Here is a 24,208-nt window from a genome sequence, read left to right as displayed (position 1 = left end):
AGATTTTTAAAACCAACTGCCAGCAAAGTGTGGTGGCCCACAACTGCAATCCCAATCCTTTGGAAGGCTGAGACAGGAGAATCACTTGAGGCTAGGAGTTTGAGACCAGCCTGGGCAACATTGTGAGATCTTGTCTCTGCAAAAAAATTTTTTAGAAAGTGGCTCAGTGTGGTGGCGTGCACTTGTAGTCCCAGCTACTTGGGAGGCTGAGGTGGGAGGATTGCTTGAGCCTAGGGAGGTCAAGGTTGCAGTGAGCCATGATCGTCCCACTGCACTGCATCCTGGGTGACAGAACAAGACCGTCTTTAAAACATAATAAAAAACTAAATGCCTTGTGTGGACCTTGTTTGAATTTTGATTGAAATAAACCAACGCTAAAAAATAATTTTTGAGATAATCTGGGAAATATGAATATGGATGATATGCAAAAAATGTGTTAAAATTTTCCAGGTGGGGTAATGACATTGTACTTATGTTAAAAAAAAAGTCTGTAATTTTTAGAGGTGTATTTTGAAGTATGCAAGGGTGAAATGATGTGATGTCTGGGGTCTGCCTCTAAAAGCATCATAAAAGAAAAAGGGTGGGGGGCAGGGGGCAGAGTTGGGAGAGAGAAGCAGGCGTGGCCAAATCTTGGCAATTGCTCCATCTGAGCGATATGAATGAAGGAAGGGCTAGTGGGCCGTTGGCTCTCCTATTGTGATGGCTTGAAAGATTTCATAATCATGTATTCTTAGAAAGCGAGTGTAATGCAGCTTGAAACCTTTGCTTCTGTGTCTTTTGGCTCTAGCCCTGCACTGCCTTATCTTTAGTCACCAGAAGACTATTTTCCTCCCATAGAGCTCTGCCTCTAAGTGCTTTAAGTCTAAGACAGCCAAGAAGGAACCATTAAAAAAAAAAAAGGGGCAATGGGCAATGTTTCCACACTCACTGGCCAGTTCCTTTCCGAGCTTTAATACAGAGACTGTGAGACAGGAAAAAACAGGCTACTTGCCATGGGAGTCGGGATTCACAGGACAAATTTTCTACCCCATGTTTAGAGAAAACTAGATGACTTCTCCTGATTTATCATGTTTGTTTGCTCCCCTAAAAAACAAATGAAGAAAATGTGAGGGGAATCTGGTGGCCGAAATTCACCTGCCAACCTAAGGCCAGGAAATTTGCATTGGGAAGAAGCCCATCTCTCTTGGTCTTATTTCTGCCCCTCCTCCCTAAGAGGCCTCACTGGCATTAGCTTCCTTGCGCTCAGGATGAGGGTCAAAGGAAGCTGAGGAGGCAAAGGACATGGAACACCTGCTCCAGAGTCTAAGTTCTTAGGAGGCAGCCACTCCATCTAACTGTCCTTCCCTTCTCTCCTTTCCCATCCTGAATTCTCCCCTGCTTCCCACAGCATGAGGCCTCACAACTTACGGGTCACAGCACTGGAGGCGTGGGTGCCACTGTAAAATTAGGACTCTGCTTCATCCTCTCCCACACCCCTTCCCAAATTACTATTTTAAATATGGTGTTTTAACCTAAAACCTAAAGTATAAACTGATTTTAACTTACACATAGAGTAAACTTAATCTGTTACGGGTGTGTCCCCACAAAAGAAATGTTGGCATTCTAACCCCTAATACTGAGAATGTGACCCTATTTGGAAATAGGATCTAACAGATGTGATCAAATTAAAATGAGGTCATACTGGATTAGGATGAGCCCTAAACCAATACCTGGTGTCCTTAAGAGAGACAGTTGGACATAGAAACAGATACACAAGGGAAAAGGTATGTGAAGACAGAGGCAGAGATTGAAGTGATGTACTTAAAAGCCAAGGAACGCCAGCCACCACTAGAAGGTCGAACAGGCAAATCATGACTCCCCTGGAGCCTCCAGAGAGTGCAGCGCTGACACATTGATTTCAGACCTCCGGCCTCCAGATTGAGCATTATAAACCATTCAGTCTGTGGTAATTTGTCGTGGCTGTCCGATGAAGCTAATACCACACCCCAGGAACATTTATTCCTTAACTCTCACCACCACCTGAGGAGGCAGGAAACATTGCTAGCCCCATTTCTGGCTGGGCGCCGTGGCTCACGCCTGTAATCCCAGCACTTTGGAAGGCCAAGGTGGGCGGATCCCTCGAGGTCAGGAGCTCAAGACCAGTCTGGCCAACATGGTGAAACCCCCTCTCTGCTCAAAATATTAAAGATTAGCTGGGCACGGTGACATGCGCCTGTAGTCCCAGCCACCCAGAAACCTGAGGTGGGAGAATTGCTTGAACCCAGGAGGTGGAGGTTGCAGCGAGCTGAGATCATGCCATTGCACTCCAGCCTGGGCGACAGAGAGAGACTTTGTTCCCCATCCCCTCAAAAAAACTCAAACTAATCCCATTTCCTAGGCACCATTTCAGTACCATGCCTAAGTATGTGGAGAGTGAGTAGCTTTCAACCTGGGCTGCCTGGATTAGAGCCCATGTTCTTAACCAGGTGAACAAAATATCCGCCCACTTTGCTTCTTGCATAAGTAATGGCTGTTAATGATTTTTTTTTCTTTTTCCTGAGATAGAGTCCTATTCTGTCATCCAGGCTGGAGTGCAGTGGCATGACCTGCAACCTACACCTCCCGGGTTCAAGTGATTCTCCTGCCTCAGCCTCCTGAGTAGCTGGGATTACAGTCGTGCCCCAGGATGCTGGCTAATTTTTGTATTTTTTTTTTTTTTTTTTTAGAGACGGAGTCTCGCTCTTGTTACCCAGCTGGAGTGCAATGGCGCAATCTCGGCTCACCGCAACCTCCGCCTCCTGGGTTCAGGCAATTCTCCTGCCTCAGCCTCCTGAGTAGCTGGGATTACAGGCACGTGCCACCATGCCCAGCTAATTTTTTGTATTTTTAGTAGAGACGGGGTTTCACCATGTTGACCAGGATGGTCTCGATCTCTTGACCTCGTGATCCACCCGCCTCAGCCTCCCAAAGTGCTGGGATTACAGGCTTGAGCCACTGCGCCCGGCTAATTTTTGTATTTTTAATAGAGATGGGGTTTTGCTGTTTTGGCCAGACTGGTCTTGAACTCCTGGCCTCAAATGTTCCACCTGCTTCAGCCTCCCAAAGTGCTAGAATTACAGGCACGAGCCACTGCACTCAGCCATCTTGACTGAATTTTAAAGAAAAGATTTGAGTACCCAACAATAATAGCTATAAAAGAAACAGTAACAAGTGTTGACAAGGATGTGGAGAAATTAGAACTCTCATATACTGTGGCTGAGAATGTAAAATGGTATAGTCACTTTTTTTTTGTTTGTTTTTTGAGACAGCATCTCACTCTGTCACCCAGGCTGGAGTGTAGTGGCACAGTTTTGGCTCACTGCAACCTCTGCCTCCTGGGTTCAAGTGATTCTTGTGCCTCAGCTTCCCAAGTAGCTGGAATTACAGGCGCGTGCCACCACACCTAACTCATTTTTGTATTTTTCGTAGAGACGGGTTTACCATCTTGGCCAGGCTGGTCTTGAACTCCTGACCTCATGTGATCTGCCCACCTTGGCCTCCCAAAGTGCAGGGGTTACAGGCATGAGCCACTCCACCCACCCTACAGACTGGATTTATACAAAGTATCCAGAAAAGGCTAATAAGACAGAAAGTACATCAGTGGTGGCCTGGGGTTGGGAATGAGGATTAATTACAAATGGCATGAGATCTGTTTGGGGAATAAAAATGTTCTCAAACTGATTGATAGTGATGGTACAGCATCATTCGGTAAAGCTATTTTTTTTTTTTAATTAGGTTTTAGGGACCTACATAGGTCAAGAACCAACTACCCTAAAACTATGTTAGAAAAGGGTTCAGTCTTTTTTAACAAGGCACAAGTAAGGAAAAAAGAAGTATGACAACATCTTTTAGGTTTTCCAAACAGCTTTCAATGATAAAGTTCAATAAATAAAGCACTTTAATTACAGAAAAAAAGAAATGCCAGAATTTAGAGGTAAAACAGTACAGGGGCCTAGACCAGAAAATTTTATTTGGACATTCAGAGGCTAGAAAGCCACTGTCCTGTTCTCCAGAGCCTCTGAGAAGTGGACTGAGAAGCAATTTAAAAAGGGCATCTGTTCCTCCTCATCCTGCCATCACCTCAGTCTGTGACCTGGTGACAGTGACTCCTCTCCTCACATCCAGTCGTCCCTGGCTGGAGCTCCTCAGGCCCAGCAGGCAGCTTATAGCTTCTCTGGCTTTGCGATTACTTGCGCAAGAATGTACCCAAGGAGACCCTGTGGTGTAGGTGGGGGGCTGAAGCGCTGCCACCTGACAGAGCTCTCCTCAGAAAACGCCTCTCCGAGTAGCCTCTGAGGGTATGCAAAACTCTCTCCTGACTACCCAGTGTGCTGTATGTATTAGTGACTCCTCTTTTGGAGATTCTGAAGGCTCAAATCAGGTCCAACTATTTTCTCCTTAAAGGGGTTACCAAAGGCAAAGGCAACACAATTTCTGCCTGGCTTTCCAGGTAGGACTTCCTTACTGCAGGTAGTGAGAAGCAGCAGCCCTCGGCAGAAACCAAGCAGGGCAACAGGTGTCACCCTTTCCCAGGACTCTCTTGGTCAGGACTTCAGGCCCATTTTGGCCATCATCTCTTCATACACTGTCCACGCCATTGCTGCCATCAGAGCTCTGCGGAGGGCCCGGGGGAAGCCACCTTGGAAGAAGCCACGTAGTCCATAGTCCTGTGGTGAAAATAAACGTCAGAACTCTGGAAGCAAAGCAGCAATACAATTAATTATCCACTTGGTACCAGAGTGAGGGTCTCTGCTACTCCATGTTTAAGACTTCATGCCCAAATTATGAATAATGGGTCCAAGAACACAACCAGTGAACTTAAAAACCCTTTTTTTTATTTTTTTGTAGTTGCTGTACTTACCTTTTTAGGCCTGCTGTCTAGAGGAGTTTCTTAGCTGAAAATCTTTATGCAGGGCTGCTATGTAGTTGTGCAGTTTGTATACTGTACAGAAGCACTAAGTGCCAAGTAGCAAATGAAATCCAGGCAGAGACCTGCTTGCCAAGCCCTGGATCCTGGATCCAGGCTGAAGGAAAAGGCGCCTTCTTGTTATTTGTCTATCAGGAAGGAGTATCTTTTTGTGATTCACTGTATGCCCTTTGTGGCCCTATCTTCATATGAATTAAAGACAAAACGCCCCTTCCTCCTCCCTCATAATCTGAGCTTCACATATACTAAAGAAAATATTATTTTAAAACTTTATGATTTTAGATATAGAGATAAAAACACAAATTCACATTTACCTTTAGCAAGATTATCTGCTTTGTGATAATGTGTTCTAAAAGAGCCAACCCACTGGCTTATAAATAGTACTTAGTGCACTATTCATCTACTGTAATTTTCTTTTAAACTTAAATAGAGAGGTCTCCTTATATTGCCCAAGCTGGTCTTGAACTCCTGGGCTTGAGGGATCTTCCTGCTTCAGCTTCCTACAGTGCTGGGATTACCAGCATGAGCCACCACACCCAGTCTCTACTGTACTTTTTATCTTCAGTAATACCATTTGTTCATTTATATTAGAGCAAGCTTGTCCAACTTCTTCAGCCCACAAATGCAGCCTAACACAAATTTGTAAACTTTCTTAAAACATTATGAGATTTTTTTTTTTTTTTGGTGACATTTTTTCTTTAGCTCATGAGATATCGTTAGTGTTAGTATATTTTATATGTGGCCCAAGACAATTCTTCTTCCAGTGTGGCCCAGGGAAACCACAACACTGGACACCTATATATTAAAGCAAACTGCTAGAATAAAATAATGTGTTTGTGTTTTTTTCCCCTCTGACTATATAGTATTTTACCCTCGGCCCTCAATTAGCGTACTAATTTCACCCAGATTTCCTGATTCAATAAGTTTGGGGTAGAGATCAGCAATTTGCAAGTTTAACAGATATCACAGTTGTTCTTAATGTAAATGTCTCCACCCCCCAAAAAATACCAGTTTTGTGGTTCTCAACCTTAAAACATATTAAAATCACTGGGGAACATTAAAAAAAAAAAAAGCTGGGGTTTCATGCCCCTAGTCATTCTGATATAGTTGGCCTAGATTTTAACCTGGGCTTGGGGGTTTAAAACTCTTTAGGCCTAAAGGAGACTTTAATGTGAATGAAGAGTAAGAACTACTGCTCTAGAAAGAGATCCTTAAATACCACAAGAACCAGTACTTATTCTATAGTCTTACTTTGAAAATAAATGTCACTGTCTGGCAAATCCATTGAAACTTCAGTGGGTAAAGCTGCATATGAGTTTTGATAACATCTGCAGGTTGAGTTACCAGTGAAGCCAGAATACCAGCAAATATCCCACAGCTGAAATTTGTAATAGGAATAAGGGTTGCATCCACCTGGTCTGAAATAGAACAAGGGTAACGTGATTATAGATCATACGTTCATCACATAAAGGTCAGTGCAAGTTGCCCACTAATTCTTCCTCAAACCAAGAAAGGTATGAATTCAAATAAGGCTAAGAATCAAAAACTTAAAAGGTGCAACTAGTAAGTATATGTAGATGGAATGCTAGAGATAGAAAAGCACCTTTTTCAAAACACCATCACAATAATTGACTCAGGCAAGAATCATTACCTGATGTTAAAATGTGTGGGGAAAAGAAACAGGATGTTTATATAGATTCAAAGTTACCTTCCCACAAAGATACTTAGACATTATAAGGGGAAAAACAGGTGAGTTTTCAAGGAAGATACCTGTCAGTATCTTATCCAAGTGATAAAGTGTTACTATCACTCATAATGGGTCAAATTGATGCCATGACCCTCCTGATACAAGTCAGTGAGGAATGTGGTTCTCTTGCTAAAAATCTAATCATGAAGAAACTGCAGATAAACCCACAATGAGGTATGTAATTGGCCTATACTCTTGAAGATAAAACACAAGATTACTACGAAGTACATTACTGGGACAAACAGAGACATCAGAGTACAGACTAGAGGTTAAAGAATTGGGCTACATGCCTATAATCTCAACGCTTTGGGAGGCCGAGGTGGGAGGATCACTTGAACCTGGGCAACATGGTGAAACCCTGTCTCTATTAAAAATACAAAAATAGCCGGGCGCGGTGGCATGCACCTGTAATCCCAGCTACTCCAGAGGCTGAGGCACACAAATTGCTTGAACCTGGGAGGATGAGGTTCCAGTGAACTGAGATCACACTGCTGCACTCCAGCCTGGGTAACAAAGCAAGACTGTCTCCAAAAAAAAAAATTATCTGGTTTAAACTTTCTGAATTTCATAAGATGGTTATATGACAGGATGTCCTTATTTGTTGGAAATAGACACTGAGGTACTAAAAAGGGCATCACGTGGTACTATTCTTGTGGCTTTTTTGTAAGTTTATTTCCAAATAGCAGATCAATTTTTTTTTTTTTTGAGAGGGAGTCTTGCTTTGTCACCCAGGCTGGAGTGCAGTGGCATAATCTCAGCTCATTGCAACCTCCACTACCTCCCAGGCTCAAGCAATTATCATGCCTCAGCCTCCCAAGCAGCTGGGATTACAGGCATGTGCCACCCATGCCCAGCTAATTTTTGTATTTTTAGTAGAGACCAGGTTTTGCAACATTGGCCAGGCTGGTCTCAAACTCCTGGCCTTAAGAGATCCATCCACCTTGGCCTCCCAAAGTGCTGAGATTACAGGTGTGAGCCATCGCACCAGGCCTCAGAAATTTTCACGCTTGATCTTAGCCAAAAGGCCAAGAAGCAATAGGCCTCAGAATTTTTATTTTTTATTTTTTGAGACAGTCTCGCCCCATTGCCAGGCTGGAGTGCAGTGGTGTGATCTCAGCTCACTGCAACCTCCACTTTCCAGGTTCAAGTAATTCTGCCTCAGCCTCCTGAGTAGCTGGGATTACAGGTGCCCACCACCACACCTGGCTAATTTTTGGTATCTTTAGTAGAGACATGGTTTCACCATGTTGGCCAGGCCGGTCTTAACTCGCTGAGATTATCCATAGACACCTTACTGCATGCAGGTTCACTCTATGGGTGTGTTTCTAGCACTACTTTGTTCTGCTCGGGTCAATGTTTACTGCCCACCAATTCTGTCCATGTCTGGCCTAACGTGAACATAAGCTAACTGGTGTGTGGGGTGGGGTGGGGTGGGCCTCCCCCCGTGCCTGCAGTGTGGCACCTACATCTCCACCTAAATGGAGGGCTCAAGACCATGCTAACTGGGAACAGCAAGGGAGATGAAAATATTATTTTTCTTCAAACTCCTAACTTATTACTGTTTCCCAGACTTTAACAAGAATCACATCAAGTGCTTCTTGAAAAATACAGATTCATAGGTTACACCCCAGCGTTTCTCATCTAACAGACCTCGGATGGGTCCCAGCAATCTTCAGATCAAATTTGCTAAGTATTGTTGCAAGAACTCTGCAGAGCATGCTTTATTTCCCTCTCACTCACCCTATTTTCACCCCCCAAATTATAGTAGTGTAAATACTGTTTTCTTTAATAGGATGTAAACTCCAAAGGGCAGGGACCAAGTCTGTCACATCCACCTTTGCATCCCAGTTCCTAACATAATCATAATATGGCTCAGTTCCTAACACTCTGCTAAGAGAAACAAATAGTCTTATAACCCAGAGAAAATGGTAAGGATCTGAAATCTCAAGAATAGCTCTTCCCCACACCTTCCTTTATCCCTACCGTGGGGCACTATGTTTTTGGTCTGGTTGTAAAACATCAGGTAGATTCCTGAAAAGGGTGCATCTCGAAGGAGAGTTGCTGTCAGGCCACTGAAGAGGCCCCGGTGCCCCTCGCTGCGATAGATGCTCCTCAGCGCGGCACAGATACTCTCATAGCCATATTTCCCACTCTGCAAAGAGAGCACAGAACCAATGACTTGCATGGAGGCCCTGCATTTGAGCACTGAACAAGCAGACTGCAGGTTATGGGGCATTACCAGGAAACCATGGGCTCTAGTTCACATATGGCTTGGCTGACCACATCAGACTGTGTTGATTATAAATCAGGAGTTGACATCAGTGGTCACTCCCCAAGAGCCCAGTTGCTGAACTGAACTATCCTGAGGCCCAAAAGCAGTTGAACTCACCTCGTAGCGAGTCTTGATTACAGTGATAGGTGACATGCAGACCCCCGCAACTGAGCGAGAGCCCACCCCCAGCATGATCGACTCCAGGGCAGTAGGGGGATGGCCTCGCAAGAAATACTGCTTCAATGAGTAGAGAGTGCCAAAGTAGATTCCAACGCCAGGGACACATCTCACAATGGACTGCAGAAAAGGGCACAGAGAAAAGAAAATCGAAGACCCGACACTTTAAGTATTGTCTCAGCTGGGTTTTCCCAAAAGACCCCAAGATGACTTGTATGCACGTACTTTGTTTAAGGTGTGGAAGGAACACCAATAGGGAAGTGGGGGACATAAGGTAGGAGAGAAGGCAGTCACTAAAAGGTGTGTTATAAAACCAGTTACTGCTGTGGGCAGCCTAATCCCTTTGGGGAACTCTGGGAATCAGTGTAGAACACACCTCAGAGTTATCCCTCTCCCTGAACAAGGAGGGACATGGGATTTTTAAACATCAACTCTCGTCTTTCAGTGGTTGCGGACTGCTGTGGGTGAAAAATCAACTTCACTTATGTGGTCCTCTTGCTAAAAATGTAGAACTAAATCTAATCGCAAAGGAACTGCACAGAAACCCACAGGGTTGTATAACTGGCCTATACTCTTGAAAACAAAACACAAAATTACTCTGAAGTACATTGTTGGGATAATTAGAGAAATCAGTATATGTATTTCTGATTCGGGTTTGGGTTGGGCACTAATTCCTTGGCACTTCCAGTAAAGTGAGTCCCTTAGACCAGAAAAAAAGCCTTTGAGCAAAGAAATGCTGGTTGGAGGCCCCATCCCACTTTCACTGAAGTGATAAGGGCAAGGACAGGTGGGGCACTAGAACTTCTGCTGTAAAGACTATGCTGCACTAATCAGTCACATCAAAGCATAATGTGCAGATGGAACATTTCCCTGAGCCTGCAAACAAGTTGGTGGTAGCATGAGAGATGGGTAGGAAGACGATGTAGTGACGTCCACTGCTTCTTACTCTCACACATCCTTAAGAGCTGGTAAGTGGATGAGAAACAGCAGGTTATCAAGGAGTGTGTGCAAGAGAACCTAGACCCAGATAGCAGCTTACAGGGGACATCCCTTTCCAAAGGCCCAGAAGACTCTCTGTGCGAACCACCTTCAAGAGCACAGCCAACATCCCGACACGTCCAGATCTGAAAGCAGACAAAATGGAGATAGGGAAGAAAAAAATCACTTGGATCACTTCCTCATAAAACAATTCTCCAAAGACTTCCTTTATAGACTCATTTCTAGGACACTTAACAATCTCTACAGCACACGTTGGAGGTACTCTGACTTACTATGTGTTCATAGGTTGGCACACACGTATTTGCTTATCTATTTACACTGCAAGCAGTGGGATTACCTCCCATTTTATGTACATTTTGTATCCTTCCCACAGCACAGAGCTCAATATCAGGGCACAAAACAGACAATACAGGCCGGGTGCAGTGTCTCACACCTGTAATCCTAGCACTTTGGGAAGCTGAGGCGGGCAGATCACTCGAGGCCAGAAGGTTGAGGCCAGAAACCCCATCTCTACCCAAAACACAAAAATTAGCTGGGTATGGTGGCGTGTGCCTGTAATCCCAGCTTCTCTGAAGGCTGAGGCAGGAGAATCACTTGAACCTGGGAGGCAGAGATTGCAGTAAGCCAAGATGGTACTACTGCACTCCAGCCTGGGCAAGAGGTTGAGACTCTGCCTCAAAAAACAAACAAACAAAAACAAAAACAGACAATATTGATGTTATTTCCAGAAAATCACCTGCTACACTCATGCCAGACAATATGGTTAACATCACAAGCTAACACAATAAAGTGTAAATGTCACTGAGGCAGATTCCAGGAAGTGGCTCAGGAAAGGACCCCATTTAATTAATAAGAAATGTCAAATATAAAAATTCACAGAACATATGAAAGTTGGGCGTGGTCTGTGTCCCTGAACATCCAACGGAATGGAAGTTGACTTAACACAGTAAAGATGCTCCTGTGTCTGAGAAGTTGCTGAAATCAGTTCCCCAATGTAATGCAGGGCCTACCCATGATCTGAAGGCTGGAGAGTTTGCAGTCGTGTTTTAAGGAGATCCAGGGGCTGGAAAAGGAGGGTAGAGCAGGTCCCACTGATGGAGCCGCACAGGAAAGCCTTGATCACCGGATGTAACTGCAGGACAAGACAATACTGTGTCAGCAGCTCTGCCTGTGTGAGCCTCACCTTTCTCCACACCTGACCAGTGAATTCCTTTATAATGTCTCTTAGAAACTTACCTGATGGTGCCTCATGTTATCGTCATACCTCGGAGAGGGGAAAAGCATAGCCAGACAGAAATTAAAAATACCAGAATGTTGCTGAGGACACTATGTGCTGCAAGAGGTATCTCTGGTCTTAGTACTGCTGGTAGGCATGCTGCTCAGTGGGAGCAAAACTACTTCCATGCCACTGACCACACTTCCCTATTTGTTCTGACTCAAAAAGTCATCTTCCTACCTCTGCAAAAGCAAAGTCAATTCAGTGTAGTGCTTTCACTTGGAAAGGCTGATTTGCAGGCTCCCTTGGCTGTAGAACCTGTAGATATTTATAGAACCATGCCAAAGCAAATGAAACCTTAAGCTCACCACTGTGTAAAATATAAGTGCCACTTCCTGTAGAATCTAGTATTTCTTTCATTTAAAACTTCCTGTTTCTCTCTCTCTCTTTTTTTTTAAGATGGAATCTCACTCTGTCGCCCAGGCTATAGTGCAGTGGCGTGATCTCGGCTCACTGCAACCTCCGCCTCTTGGGTTCAAGCAATTCTTCTGTCTCAGCCTCTCAAGTAGCTGGGACTACAGGCACCCGCCACTACTCCTGGCTAATTTTTGTATATTTAGTAGAGACTAATTTCACCATATTGGTCAGGCTGGTCTCAAACTCCTGACCACAGGTGATCTGCCCATCTTGGCCTCCCAAAGTGCTGGGAATATAGGCATGAGCCACCGCGCCTGGCCACTTTCCCCATCTCTTAAACCATCCAGCTCACTGGACCCTCAGCAGATCACACAGTCTTACAGACCAGTAGCCTCTCCTGGCTTTGCTGCCTCCTCTTCAACCCATGCACTGTCATACCACTGGCTAATCTACAGACACCACCTGGAAGGGTGGCACTCCTTCAAAGACTAAATGCACCTCCCTTAAGCATATTCCAGGAGCTGCAGCTTCCAGCGCTGGTACTACCATTACAGGACAGTATCCTCTTTCCAGACCCCTAGAATCCAGTAGAATCACAATTGACTATGAAAAGGTACTTAAAACCCAACCAGTGACCTTCTTCCCCCTCCTCCCCTTCCCTAAAATAAATAGATAGCTATCTTCTCCAAAAATACTTGGCAAATTCATCCTCAAAGATCTTCTCTTCCCTTATTAAGTGGCATTTGCACTATTATTTTTAATTAAATAACACACTGTAGCCCTAAAATATTAAGATGAATATATATAAAGTTTCCTTTATACACATCACGTAAGTACTTAACTGGAACTGAAATGTTTGTGATCTGTGGTATTTGCTTAACAGAGAAGACACTGCATCTCAAATTCGACCAAAGGAGCCAGTTATAACTGGAATTCCTCGTAAGACAGTTGGAGGCAGGGGGTGGGGGGGAACTATGTCAGGTCACTAAAAGCTGGAGTTTACAACCACAATCCAATAATTTCTGAAGTACCAAAGGGTGGTCTGATGAGACAACAGGTAAAACCAAGTAAGGTGTGCATATTCAGCAAGTCTATCCACATCGACTCCCTCTCCCCCAGAGGGGTCCTGCTCTTCTGCCAACCAATATTCCCATGAGTTCTGCATTTCTAGTGTCTCCCCAAGACTTTGTGGCATTAATGAGCCCCGCTTACTCACACACTGGGCCTCTCAATCCCACTGGCATCTCCTTTTCTGCCAGGCAACATGCTCCAAAGCATCCATCTTTCCAGCCTGACACTACACCATCTCCACCTGCTCTATGCCAGTCCCTCCACAGCACCCCCTGCTCCACCAGTGTGCTATCCAGCCAAATCTCCTCCACTAAGGCAGCCTCTGAGGGCTCGCCAGGCACCTGCTGCACCCCAGGACCCCTTTCCTGTCCCTGTCCTTATCTTACTTGGCCTCTCTGGTGCATGCCATGTGGCTGAGCGCCTCTCCTCGTAGTTTCTGGCTTCTCTCTCCTGCCCTCCGGCTGCCCTTCACATAGCACTGCTCCTCTTATCTCCTATCAGAGTAACCTCATCTACACCCAGGCTTCACACATGTGCTGGTGACGTGCACATCTCCAGCCCAGGCCAGCTCTCCCCCCGACTCTGCTAATATCTCTGTCTTCCCTCAATGACCCACAGACATCTTAAATTCAACATGTCCAAAATGGAAAACTTGGTCAACAGTTCTCCACGCATTTGCCTCTTCTCCAATCCATGCTGGGATATGCCAGGAGTCCGGTTGGAAACCTCAGGGACACATAAAACTCACTACACCTGCTGCTTCACAAGTCCCACTGACTAAGCCGTCAGTCTGCCCAGTCTGGCCTCCACTGATCCATCCTGATGACCTCTGTGGCAGTCTCTAGCCTCAACTCTGCCAACCCACCCTCCACTCTGCTCCCCGAGTAGCACTGGGCGAGGCATCTAAAGACACCACCTCAAAAATCTCACGGCATTTTATGCTCACAGAGGTTACAGATGTGTCCTACATCACAGGGGTGAAAGCCACTGGCCAGGACTTAAAGTTCATATTCTTTTCACCATATAGCTCAGTCTAAAGTGAAAATCCAGGACACTAGGCCAGTCAGGGCATTTACTATTCACCACCACTCCCTTCTTGAAACATTCTCTTCCTTAGGCTTCAGAGGTTAAAACTGCCCTGGTTTTCCTCCCACTTCTCTGGCCTCTCCCTTAAATGAACTATACTCCCAAGGCCCTTCATCCACTTCCAGGGGTTCATTTCCACCCTCCCCTCCACACGCTCAGCCTCTCACTGGAGCTCCAGACTCACACAGCCACTTACTCAGACGTCCCACAGCCACCTCAGATGACGTTTCCAAACCTGAACTCATCTTTCTCCCATACCTCCAACCAGCTCCTCCTCCAAGGTGCCCTGTCCCAGTGAATGCCCTGCCCTTTCTCTATTTTTCTCAGCCAGAAACCTGAGCACCATCCTTGGACTTGGCCTCTCCACACTTGTTCACTCTACCTCCTAAACAGCTCTCAAATCCACCTACCTATTCCAGCAAAGGGCCCTGTCATCTCTTGCCTTGGTGACGGCTACCACTTCTTCACCCATTTGTCACCTCTATGACCCCTCTAATCCACTCTTTACCCTGCAGCCAGAGGCATCTTTTATGTTATTATTTATTTATTTAGACACAAGGTCTTGCTCTGATACCCAGGCTGGAGTGCAGTGGCAAAATCACGGCTCACTGCAACCGTGACCTCTCGGGGGCTTAGGCAATCCTCCCACCTCAGCCTCACGAGTAGCTGGGACTACAGGTGTGTGTCACCATGCTCAGCTAATTTTTTGTAGAGATGGGGTTTTGCTATGCTGCACTGGCTGGTCTCAAACTGGACTAAAGCAATCTACCCACCTCTGCCTCCCAAAGTGCTAGCATTACAGGCGTGAGCCAGCGTGCCCATCCTGAGTCATCTTTTAAAGCTGCAAATTTAGCCAGGCGCAGTGGCTCACGCCTGTAATCCCAGCACTTTGGGAGGCCGAGGCGGGTGGATCACGAGGTCAAGAGATCGAGACCATCCTGGTCAACATGGTGAAACCTCGTGCCTACTAAAAATACAAAAAATTAGCTGGGCATGGTGGCGCGTGCCTGTAGTCCCGGCTACTCAGGAGGCTGAGGCAGGAGAATTGCCTGAACCCAGGAGGCAGAGGTTGCAGTGAGCCAAGATCGTGCCATTGCACTCCAGCCTGGGTAACAAGAGTGAAACTCCGTCACAAAAAAAAAAAAAAAAAAAACAACTGCAAATTTGATCACACTGCTTTCAGGAATAAAACCCTTCAATGAAAGACAGTGTTTTGTGAAATTTGAAGTTACTAGCTTAAAAACAAAAACGAAACAAAAAAAAGGAATAAAAATACAAGTAATGGTCGGGCGCCGGTGGCTCATGCCTGTAATCCCAGCACTTTGGGAGCCCAAGGTGGGTGGATCATGAGGTCAGGAATTCAAGACCAGCCTGGTCAACATGGTGTAACCCCGTCTCTGCTAAAAATATAAAAATTAGCCGGGCATAGTGGCAGGCACCTGTAATCCCAGCTGCTCAGGAGGCTGAGGCAGAGAATTACTTGAACCCGGGAGGTGGAGGTTGCAGTGAGCCGAGATTGTGCCACTGCACTCCAGCCTGGGTGACAGAGCGAGATTGTCTCAAAAACAAACAAACAAAAAAAAAAAAACAACCCAACCACAACAACAAAAATACAAGTAATGACAAATGTATTAGGAACTACAGAATATCCCACAAATTTGTCTTTAATACTTACTGAATTATAGCTTTAAAAACCTAACCAAACCAATACTTCAATCGGTTCAGATTCCTCTCAGGATAAAGTTCACACTGCTGGTTGTAAGGCCTTTCATGAATCACAGGGCTCCTGCTTGCTGTTTTGTTCTGTTCTCACCCTCCCACCCACACACTCTGCAGCCATACTGGAGGACTCACGTTGCTTTCACCTCTGAAAACTGACTTCTTGTTATGTCCTAGCTCCTCTCCTGCTTCCTAACTCCTCCACGTCCAAGTTCAGTGCCTCTCCTTGGGGCTTCTGCAGCAGCACCTAGGGCCATCTCCCTTATGGCTGTGTGTCCAAGACAGAGGGGTCACACTCCCCCCTGTCTTGTTCATGGTGGTATCTCAAGAACTGACTTCAGAGCCTGGTGCACAGTAGGTGTTCAACTCTGACAACGAAACAAATCTTGCCAGCTAACAGGAAACCTTATGCTCTCCATCTGAGCACAATCCCACAGGACAAGGCTCACTGGACCCTGTATGCCTCATTCCAGGATGTTAATCTCCCCACCTTCCTCCAAGACCCTTGCTCCAGCAAGGCTATAGAAATGACTGCAGTTAACAGTTTCCCGGCAGTTCTAGGCGCTGCTGCCCCAGTGCTCACACAGGTGTTGTGTGGAATTTGTTTTAAGGCTGCTGTCCTTCACCTTCCCATCCTTGATTGCAGGAAATATCTTCATAATCTCTTTAATTTTACAGCACAGTGACTGGACATGTTATTGGCTCAAATGATTGAGCCAATAGCTTTTTTAGCTTTGTAATTTTCCAAGTCCATTAGCAGAGATGTTATTTATACTAGCAGTACAGATTAACCTCTAATAGGCAAAACAAACAAAAACAAAAAAACACCATCCCAACAGGTAATATCGAATGGTCTTAAGATTTTGTCAATGGTGAATGGCACACATCCTTTGCGAGTGAACTTAATTTTTAAAAAGGAGCTCAAGGCCAGGCAGGGTGGTTCAATCCTGTATTACCAGCACTTTGGGAGGCTGAGGCGAGCAGATCACTTGAGGTCAGGAGTTCAAGACCAGCTTGGCCAACATACCTGCGGGCCAGGAGTGACGGCACCTGAGTGCCCGCCTTCCAACAGTTTGCTGGGACGGCCAGTGGTCCGCGGGCAACGCCATGCCTACTCCAGCGTTTGACTGGTCGCCACCCACGGCCTGGCTGCTATTCGTGGAGGTGGGGCTGGCGGAGTGGTTGCCTGGTGGGTGGAGTTGGGGTGCTGTTGCCATCAATACTCATTGAATTGTAATTTTAAAAACCCAACCAAACCAATACCCTTTAACTGGTTCATACCCCTCTCTACTAAAAATACAAAAATTAGCCGGGCGGGGTGGCGCACGCCTGTAATCCCAGCTGCTTGGGAGGCTGAGACAGGAGAATTGGTTGGATGCGAGGGTCAGAGGTTTCAGGGACCTGAGATGGCGCCACTGCACTCAAGCCTGGGCGACAGTGCGAGACTCCGTCTCAAGAAAACGGGCAGCTCAAAGACGGTCAAGGTAAATAAAAATGTAGTTTGTTTTTAAGGGGAGAAAGGAGGGCATAAACAATGATACACCCACAAAGGAAATAACACATAAAAGTGCAAACCGGCTCCTCAAGCACTTCCTACTCCCCTTAAAAAAAGTTCCCTAAGTTCAATTCAGATCTGGAGGCGAGAGCTGGAGAGCTCTGAAACAGTTAAGCAGGTTTTCAAAGACATCAACGTAGTCACCACTGCCGCCGTCTCGGCCTTGAAGGAAAAAAAAAAAAAAAGAAAGAAAAAAAAGGCTGCATTCCGCCCCCACCTCCGGCGCCAGACCTCGGAGTAGCAGCAGCCGCCCGGCCCCAGGCCCTCGGCGCCCGAGACCGGCTGCGCCCGACTCCACCCACCAGCCAACCACCCCGCCAGCCCCGCCTCCGCCTCCACCAATAGCGGCCCGGCGGCCCGGCCACGGCGACCAATCGAACGCCGGAGGGGGCGTGGCGTCGTCCGCGGACCGCGCGCCGCCTCAGCCCGCACGCGGAGGCGCAGTCCAGCCAGGGCCGCCGGTACCAGCACCGCCTTCCGCGGGCGCGCAGCTGTACCCGGCCGGCTCGCGGCGGCGTCGACGGCTTCTCAGCGCTATTACCAGGCCTCGTGACCATCCCAAATCTGCCCAGGGGCCCTCCCACCTCCGCCACTCCTGGCATCCCACCCGCACCTCGTGGGGGCCGCGGGGGCACACTCCCCGGCACGCGCCCCGCTCAGGCCCGGGCAATTCCGCCCTCAACCGGGACTCCGGCCCAGCAGCTCCTGCCCCCTCCTCCCTCCCCGCACCCTTCTCAGTCTCCTGAGTCAAACTCCTCTCCCGCTGCATCCTCGACCCTGAGCGCACCTGGGGCGCGGAAAAGGGTCGCCGAGCCGTAGCAACGCTCCGAATTCTCCCGCCCGAGCCCGCGGTTCGGACCCCTGCCTTTCCTGCCCCGCAGTGCCCTCACCATAAGCGTTTCCACCGAGTCTCCGACATCTTGGGGTTGCAGCAGCGACGGACGTGAGTTCTGAATCATTGGAGAGGAGGCCCGCGAGAGCTCTGGGCCCAGGGTGCCGTGGATGGGCGCTCGGACCCCGCCCTGCAGACCTAGAAGAAGGCCGGGGGATGGCGCCAGCCGGACGAGGCGCCTTAAGCCGCGGGCTCTCTGACGTCTGCGCCTGTAAGCACTCAGCCGCCGGGGTCCGGGCCTGCGCGTCCCGAGGCTGCGGCTAGTAGAACATTTAAGCAGGCGCGGAACGATCCCGCCGCGGGAATCACGCGCCGCTTTTCACCCGCGCCGCAGGCTTCGCGGCTCTGCTCTCCTGCCCATCCTGCCCCGCCGCAGGCCTCGGCACTGGAGGTGAGGTTCTGTGTATCCCGGGCTGGAGGAAGCTGGAGGAACTCTGTAGAAGGGGAGGTTTCGCTTCCGGGTGGGACGGTCGTCACGTGAGGGTGTCCTTAGTGCCGCCTGGTGAAAACGCCCAGGACTGCAGGGTCCCTGCACCCAGAACTTGATGGGGCGTCTGCGGGCAACTTTGCTTTTGCGTGGAACGTCTGAACGTATTTACAATCCAGACCCGGTCTGCCCAGTTGGGGGTAACACTAGGCGACCGGGGCTATTGATTAACCAATCAATCTTTTAAATCTGCTTCCCGTTAAACAGGTGTTTTTGTTTTTACAGGACCATATTTCCCTTTAAATGCTGAAAACAGCACAGGAGTTGATGTGTGCTGTATGCATAAACCGCACGCTGAATAGCTAAGACTGATAAGGTAAAATCTCAGTAATTTTTATATGTTGAAATGATATTTTGGGTATATTGGGTTAGGTGAAATATATTATTAAAATTAACTTCAGGCCGGGCACGGTGGTTCAGGCCTGTAATCCCAGCACTTTGAGAGGCCCAGTCCGGAAGATCGTTTGAGGGAGCCAAGGAGTTCGAGACCAGTGTGGACAACAAAGCGAGACCCCGTCTCTGAAACAAATAATAACTTCACATGTTTCGTTTTTTTTGAGACGGAGTTTCACTCCTGTTACCCAGGCTGGAGTGCAATGGCGCGACCTCGGCTCACTGCAACCTGCGCCTCCTGGGTTCAGGCAATTCTGCCTCAGCATCCCGAGTAGCTGGGATTACAGGCACGCGCCACCATGCCCAGCTAATTTTTTGTATTTTTAGTAGAGACGGGGTTTCACCATGTTGACCAGGATGGTCTCGATCTCTTGACCTCGTGATCCACCCGCCTCGGCCTCCCAAAGTGCTGGGATTACAGGCTTGAGCCACCGCGCCCGGCACATGTTTCTTTTTAAGTGTGGCTAGTAGAACATTTAAGCTTTAACATGTGGCTCCCATTACATTTCTGTAGGATAGCACTGGTCTAGTTGGTTAAAATTCTGGTTTATTGCTCACCCGGAATCTGTCAATAGCTTTTTCGGTCTCCCAGCTTCCCCTTGTTACTGTTCGGCTGATCCATGGAAAAGCATTACTGCTGGGATCCTGACACTCCTACTGAAAGTGTAGGCATACACCTTCAGTGACCCTGGGAATTTGCAGAATAAAGTCCAAGCTTTTCATAGCAACCTTCGCAACTTCCCACATGCATTCATCACCCAAGAACTCTAGAGCAGAAAAGAAACTGATGACTTAGGGAGCAAGATAATATTTTTTGAGACTTAATTCCTGTGCTGCTGAGGTACATAGAACTAGCAAGAAAGTGGTCCTAGAAGAGATTATTCCCAAAGAGGATTAAGGAAAATATAAACATTTTTAAAAAATTACAAACCTGCCTGGTGGTTGAATACTTTGCTACCCTTTGTTCTAAGCTGCAAGGTTCATTTTCCTTGTGCAGTGCTGATGTTGATAACTATGCACTGAAAGTTTGCTCTGTCGTCCAGGCTAGAGTGCAATGGCAAGATCTTGGCTCACTGCAATCTCTACCTCCCGGGTTCAAGTGATTCTCCTGCCTCAACCTCACAAGTAGCTGGGATTACAGGCATCCGCTGCCATGCTTGGCTAATTTTTTTATATCTTTAGTAGAGACGGGGTTTCACCATGTTGGTCAGGCTGGTCTCAAACTCCCGACCTCATGATCTGCCTGCCTCGGCCTCCCAAAGTGCTGGGATTACTGGTATGAGCCACCATCCCCCAGCCTGAAACTTCTTTTTAAAGGAAGACCTAATTCCACCCTGACACCTGCCCCACTCCCGGCACCAATTCCATAAGCCAAGAATTCCTACTTTTGAGAAATCATATCTTGGCATATTTTAGAGACTGCTTTTGGCCACTCTGGGTGTGGAGCACAGGTGGGACCTAGAGTGAAAGGTGGCTGTCCACTGCCTCACCCTTCCAGGTATGCCTGCTTGGCTATGTGCTCAGAAGAAATGGGCTGGCTTTCAAGGGTGGCAGCTGGCAGATTTCCCTCTATGTCTGTTTCTCCATGCTTACTCAACTCTAAAGCCCACAGTCCCTTCTTTTCCCACATCTTCTCCACTGGATGCTTGTGGGATGCCGAGGTGTATAATGATCATGGGAAAGGAGCATTACTCATCGACAGATGAGGAGTGGGAGTTTTGGAGCAGTACTTACTAAACTGCAAGGTTGGAGGAGTGGACTTTTTTAAAAAAAGAAAACATTGTGTGTGACCTTAATTCAAAACAAGGTCATTAGAGTAAGGCAAGCCTTAATGGATTTATCTGCAGTCAGGGGAAGGTGATTTGGCTCTTATGACCTAACTTCCCCCAATTACACACTGAGTCCCTCAAAGACCCAAAGTGGCTCTTGTTTTCTGGATTCTATAATCAGGTTACATGATGCTTTCCCATCCCAAGGATTGGAGACACCCTCTACCCAGGAAGAAATACACATGTATCAGTTTGGATACATAACCTCCTCTTAAAACTTTATTCCCAGCAAGTCTTGACATCTTGAGGAGTTTCCACTCTCTGAGAAGGAAAAGGCTGCAGTCCACAGAGGAAGCTGGAGGTGAATGGCAGAGACAGAGGCTGGTCACATAGTGACTTTGGCTTCCTGTCTGCCTGTCAGAGCGGGAGGAGGTGGATCTTGTGGTGCCTTACATCTGTGTCACTTCATTTGTAAGAAGATGGCTGGAATGGTGAAGAGCACACAGGTAAATCACTGCTCCCACCCCCCATGCTTCCAGAAAACCAGCTCATCAAGATCTTTCTACCCACCTGGAGCCAGAACTGTTTCTGGAAATATCTAAATTCTTCTACTGATGCCAAAACAATGAGGCCAGCCTTTGTCTTTTAGAAACCAGTAGAGGATTGAGAGGGGAGATGCCATGCATGCTCTCTGCCACAACCTCCTCTGCTGTCCATCTTCATAGCCTCTCTATGCCTACTGGCCTTTCAGGTCTTACGGGTATCTTATGATGGTCTTCATCCTATAATTCTTGGCGGCCCCTCTCCATCTGAACATCCGCTCCCATCCGAAACACATACAACCTGAAAGAGAAGCCTAAGAGTCTGCAGGTGCACTGTCTTCACTGGGTGGAGGGTGGGGGAGGATACATCGCTCTCTGCCTGATCACAAGGATGGGTGAATACTGCAGATAAATAATTCTAAGGGCTTTTACAGAAGCTTCCACAGAGAGGATGGTCCTGTCACTGCTTTGGGCTTCACAAGAAAGAAACACCTTTCTTCCTTCTGTGCCGGTGACTCATGCCTCTAACCTCACCCTCAAGTCAAGGATAACTGGGCTACGAGAGTTAGAGGGGCTTACAAGCTGGCATCCAAGGGAGAGGCGGGTGACTCTGTGGGATGGATGTGTTCCTGCAGGAGTGGGGGCCTCAGATTCTACTCCAAGGACCAAGCTGTCAGGGGCAGTGGAAGGGAGAGGAGCTCTGATACCCGCCCAGGTGGGGTGGCATTTTGTGTGTTGCCATCAAATATATGGAAGCCACAAGTCACTCTGTCAACATTTTGACAAACCAGTTCCCCATCTTCTGGAAAAATCAAACTCTTGTTTTCCTGCTGCCTTCGCAATGAGGAAACAGGCAACATTTTGGCTAAAAGTTTATAAACAGAAGCACATATTTTCTGGTCACAGTTCTTCCAGGTCCTGATTGATCTGAATTTCCCACAGGGGTGAGTAGGACCCACCTGCGATCTATCCATATGTGGAAGGTTTTATTTTTTTAATCTTTAGCAGAATGACTTTATTTATAAGCAAGCATCTTGTATAACAGTTTTATGTGTCAATTTGGCTAGACTATAATACCCAGTTTTCAGTTCAGCACTAATCCAGGTGTTGCTGTGAAGTTTCAATTAAATGCTAATCCAGGTGTTGCTGTCAAGTAGCTGGGATTACAGGAACCTGCCACCATGCCCGGCTAATTTTTTGTATCTTTAGAAGAGACGGGGTTTCACCATGTTGGCCAGGCTGGTCTCAAACTCCTGACCTTGTGATCTGCCCGTGATTTTGTAGATGTGGCTAACCTCTGTAATCGGTTGGCTTTAAGTAAAGGAGATTACCTTTCACAATCTGGCCGAAAGATAATCAGGACACACATTTTCCTGACGTATCCTCGTTTCCCCTCCTTAAAGGGTAGAGGATATCTCCTGCTCTTTTCTGTGTGTCCTTAAGAGACCACTGAGACAGAGTAATGCTGTAAAAAGAAAGTGGACTTTGGAATCAGGCACTGATTCTGTATTTGATCCTGGTTTTGTCACCTGCTAGCTGTGTATTCACCTCAGCTTGCTTGCTTTTTTTTTTTTTTTTTTTTGGAGACAGGTCTTGTTCTATTGCCTAGGCTGGAGTGCAATGGTGCAATCTCAGCTCACTGCAACCTTTGCCTCCTCAGCTTAAGTGATTCTCCTGCCTCAGCCACCTGAGTAGCTGGGGTTACAGGTGCATGCCACTACGGCCAGCTAATTTTTGTATTTTTAGTAGAGACGGGGTTTTGCCATGTTGGCCAGGCTGGTCTCGAATTCCTGACCTCATGTGATCCACCCACCTTGTCCTCCCAAAGTGCTGGGATTACAGTCATGAGCCACCACACTCAGCCTGCTTTTTTTGTTTTGTTTTCATTTTTTTTCTTTTTTCTTTTCTTTTTTTTTTATTTTAAAAATTTTATGAGACAGGTCTTGCTCTATTGCCCAGGCTGGAGGGTGTTAAAACTCATGCTCTGAATGAAGAGACCCTTCAAACAGACTTTTTGTGAGTAATATGGCTGTTTATTCACCCAGGTGCTGGTGGGCTAAGACCGAAAAGAGTCAGTGGAGGGCGGTGGGATAGGAGTTGCTTTTATAGGTTTGGGCGGTTTTTGCAAGCTGGGAGGGGGTCATGGGTTCTGGAGTCACAAGGTTGACCCAGGTCCAATGGCCTTATCAATTGAGGCAGGAATAAGGAACAATAGAGACTGTCTCGGAGTTAAGTAGGCGCCGAAGGGGTTCTTTCTTCCTCTTTTCATGGTCTTCCAGTTACATCAGATTTTCTAATTCCAGGAGGCCATCCAGAGGTGTACATGCAGGTTGCGGGGGTTGCCATGGCATCCATGGCGTGGTCGGACCTTACAGAGTGCAGTGGCACAATCATGGCCCAGTGCAGCCTTGACCACCCAGGCTCAAGCGATCCTTCCACCTAAGCCTCCTGAGAGCTGGGACGACAGTCCTGCACCACCATGCCTGGCTGATTTTAAAACTTTTTTTTTTTTTGTAGAGATGGCATCTTGCCATGTTTCCTAGCCTGGTCTTGAACTCCTCCTGGGCTCAAACAGTCTTTCTGCATTGGCCTCCCAAAGTGCTGGGATTACAGGCATGAGTCAGTATACCTGGCCCGCCTCAGCTTTCTTATTTGTCAACTTGGAGATGTTATTACCTACCTCCCAGAATTATTGTAAAAATCAAATGAAAGAATGTTTATGGAAGTGTTTTCCTAAAGAGCTAATTAAATATAAGGAATTATAAGTACGGTAATGTAAGGTTGGCCGAGAGAAAGGACAAGTAGACCTAAAGTCAGGCAAGCAAGTTTATTGACCTGCCAGGCTGCGCTGTAACAATCAGAGGAGGCAGCCCTGCACTTACAAAACAAGGGGTTTATGTGGGGTGAGAGGGGCTTAAGGG

The 24,208-nt window shown here is 47.0% G+C and overlaps 1 protein-coding gene and 1 long non-coding RNA gene across 9 annotated transcripts; one reads left to right on the top strand and one right to left on the bottom strand.

Annotated features, from left to right (window-relative positions):
* Nucleotides 1-3,864: 3,864 nt before the first annotated feature.
* Nucleotides 3,865-18,337, bottom strand: SLC25A38 (solute carrier family 25 member 38). 4 transcript variants are annotated; one of them, XM_032271020.1, is made up of 8 exons: nucleotides 13,231-14,501; nucleotides 11,377-11,404; nucleotides 11,151-11,272; nucleotides 10,181-10,265; nucleotides 9,082-9,261; nucleotides 8,676-8,844; nucleotides 6,197-6,363; nucleotides 3,865-4,685 (listed from the first exon to the last, which is right to left on the bottom strand). In XM_032271020.1, exons 1-8 carry the CDS (start codon nucleotides 13,251-13,253, stop codon nucleotides 4,563-4,565), a joined length of 897 nt encoding a protein of 298 aa, XP_032126911.1. In that variant the 5' UTR covers nucleotides 13,254-14,501; the 3' UTR covers nucleotides 3,865-4,562. The 4 variants fall into 4 exon arrangements, with proteins under 4 accessions (XP_032126911.1, XP_032126921.1, XP_032126916.1 ...); XM_032271030.1 differs by lacking the exons at nucleotides 11,377-11,404; nucleotides 13,231-14,501 and adding an exon at nucleotides 18,095-18,336; XM_032271025.1 differs by lacking the exon at nucleotides 11,377-11,404 and having other exon boundaries at nucleotides 13,231-14,500.
* LOC116544576 lies at nucleotides 18,254-23,759 on the top strand. 5 transcript variants are annotated; one of them, XR_004265955.1, is made up of 5 exons: nucleotides 18,254-18,341; nucleotides 18,377-18,716; nucleotides 18,809-18,899; nucleotides 21,035-21,177; nucleotides 23,228-23,759. It is a non-coding gene; the product is annotated as an uncharacterized LOC116544576 (long non-coding RNA). The 5 variants fall into 5 exon arrangements; XR_004265961.1 differs by lacking the exon at nucleotides 23,228-23,759 and adding an exon at nucleotides 20,393-20,474 and having other exon boundaries at nucleotides 21,035-22,898; XR_004265962.1 differs by lacking the exon at nucleotides 23,228-23,759 and having other exon boundaries at nucleotides 18,377-18,487; nucleotides 21,035-22,898.
* The last annotated feature ends 449 nt before the right edge of the window (nucleotides 23,760-24,208 follow it).

Source organism: Sapajus apella, unplaced genomic scaffold, assembly GCF_009761245.1.
Source record: "Sapajus apella isolate SASKATOON/1434 unplaced genomic scaffold, GSC_monkey_1.0 scaffold4, whole genome shotgun sequence".
In the NCBI taxonomy this organism is placed as follows: Eukaryota; Metazoa; Chordata; class Mammalia; order Primates; family Cebidae; genus Sapajus; species Sapajus apella.
The sequence above is the reverse complement of the archived record's forward strand: the minus strand, read 5'-3'. Positions and strand labels throughout refer to the sequence as shown.

Bases quoted from the DNA above. Each gene is read 5' to 3' on its own strand.
- SLC25A38 (XM_032271030.1), bottom strand. From the start codon at position 18,163: ATGATTCAGAACTCACGTCCGTCGCTGCTGCAACCCCAAGATGTCGGA. The intron at 10,266-11,150 runs GTAGGCCCTGCA...GTCTGCTTTCAG, and splicing joins CTCCAGCCTTCAGATCATGG to ATCTGGACGTGTCGGGATGT. The intron at 9,262-10,180 runs GTAAGCTGCTAT...CCTTTTCTGCAG, and splicing joins TTTGGAAAGGGATGTCCCCT to TCCATTGTGAGATGTGTCCC.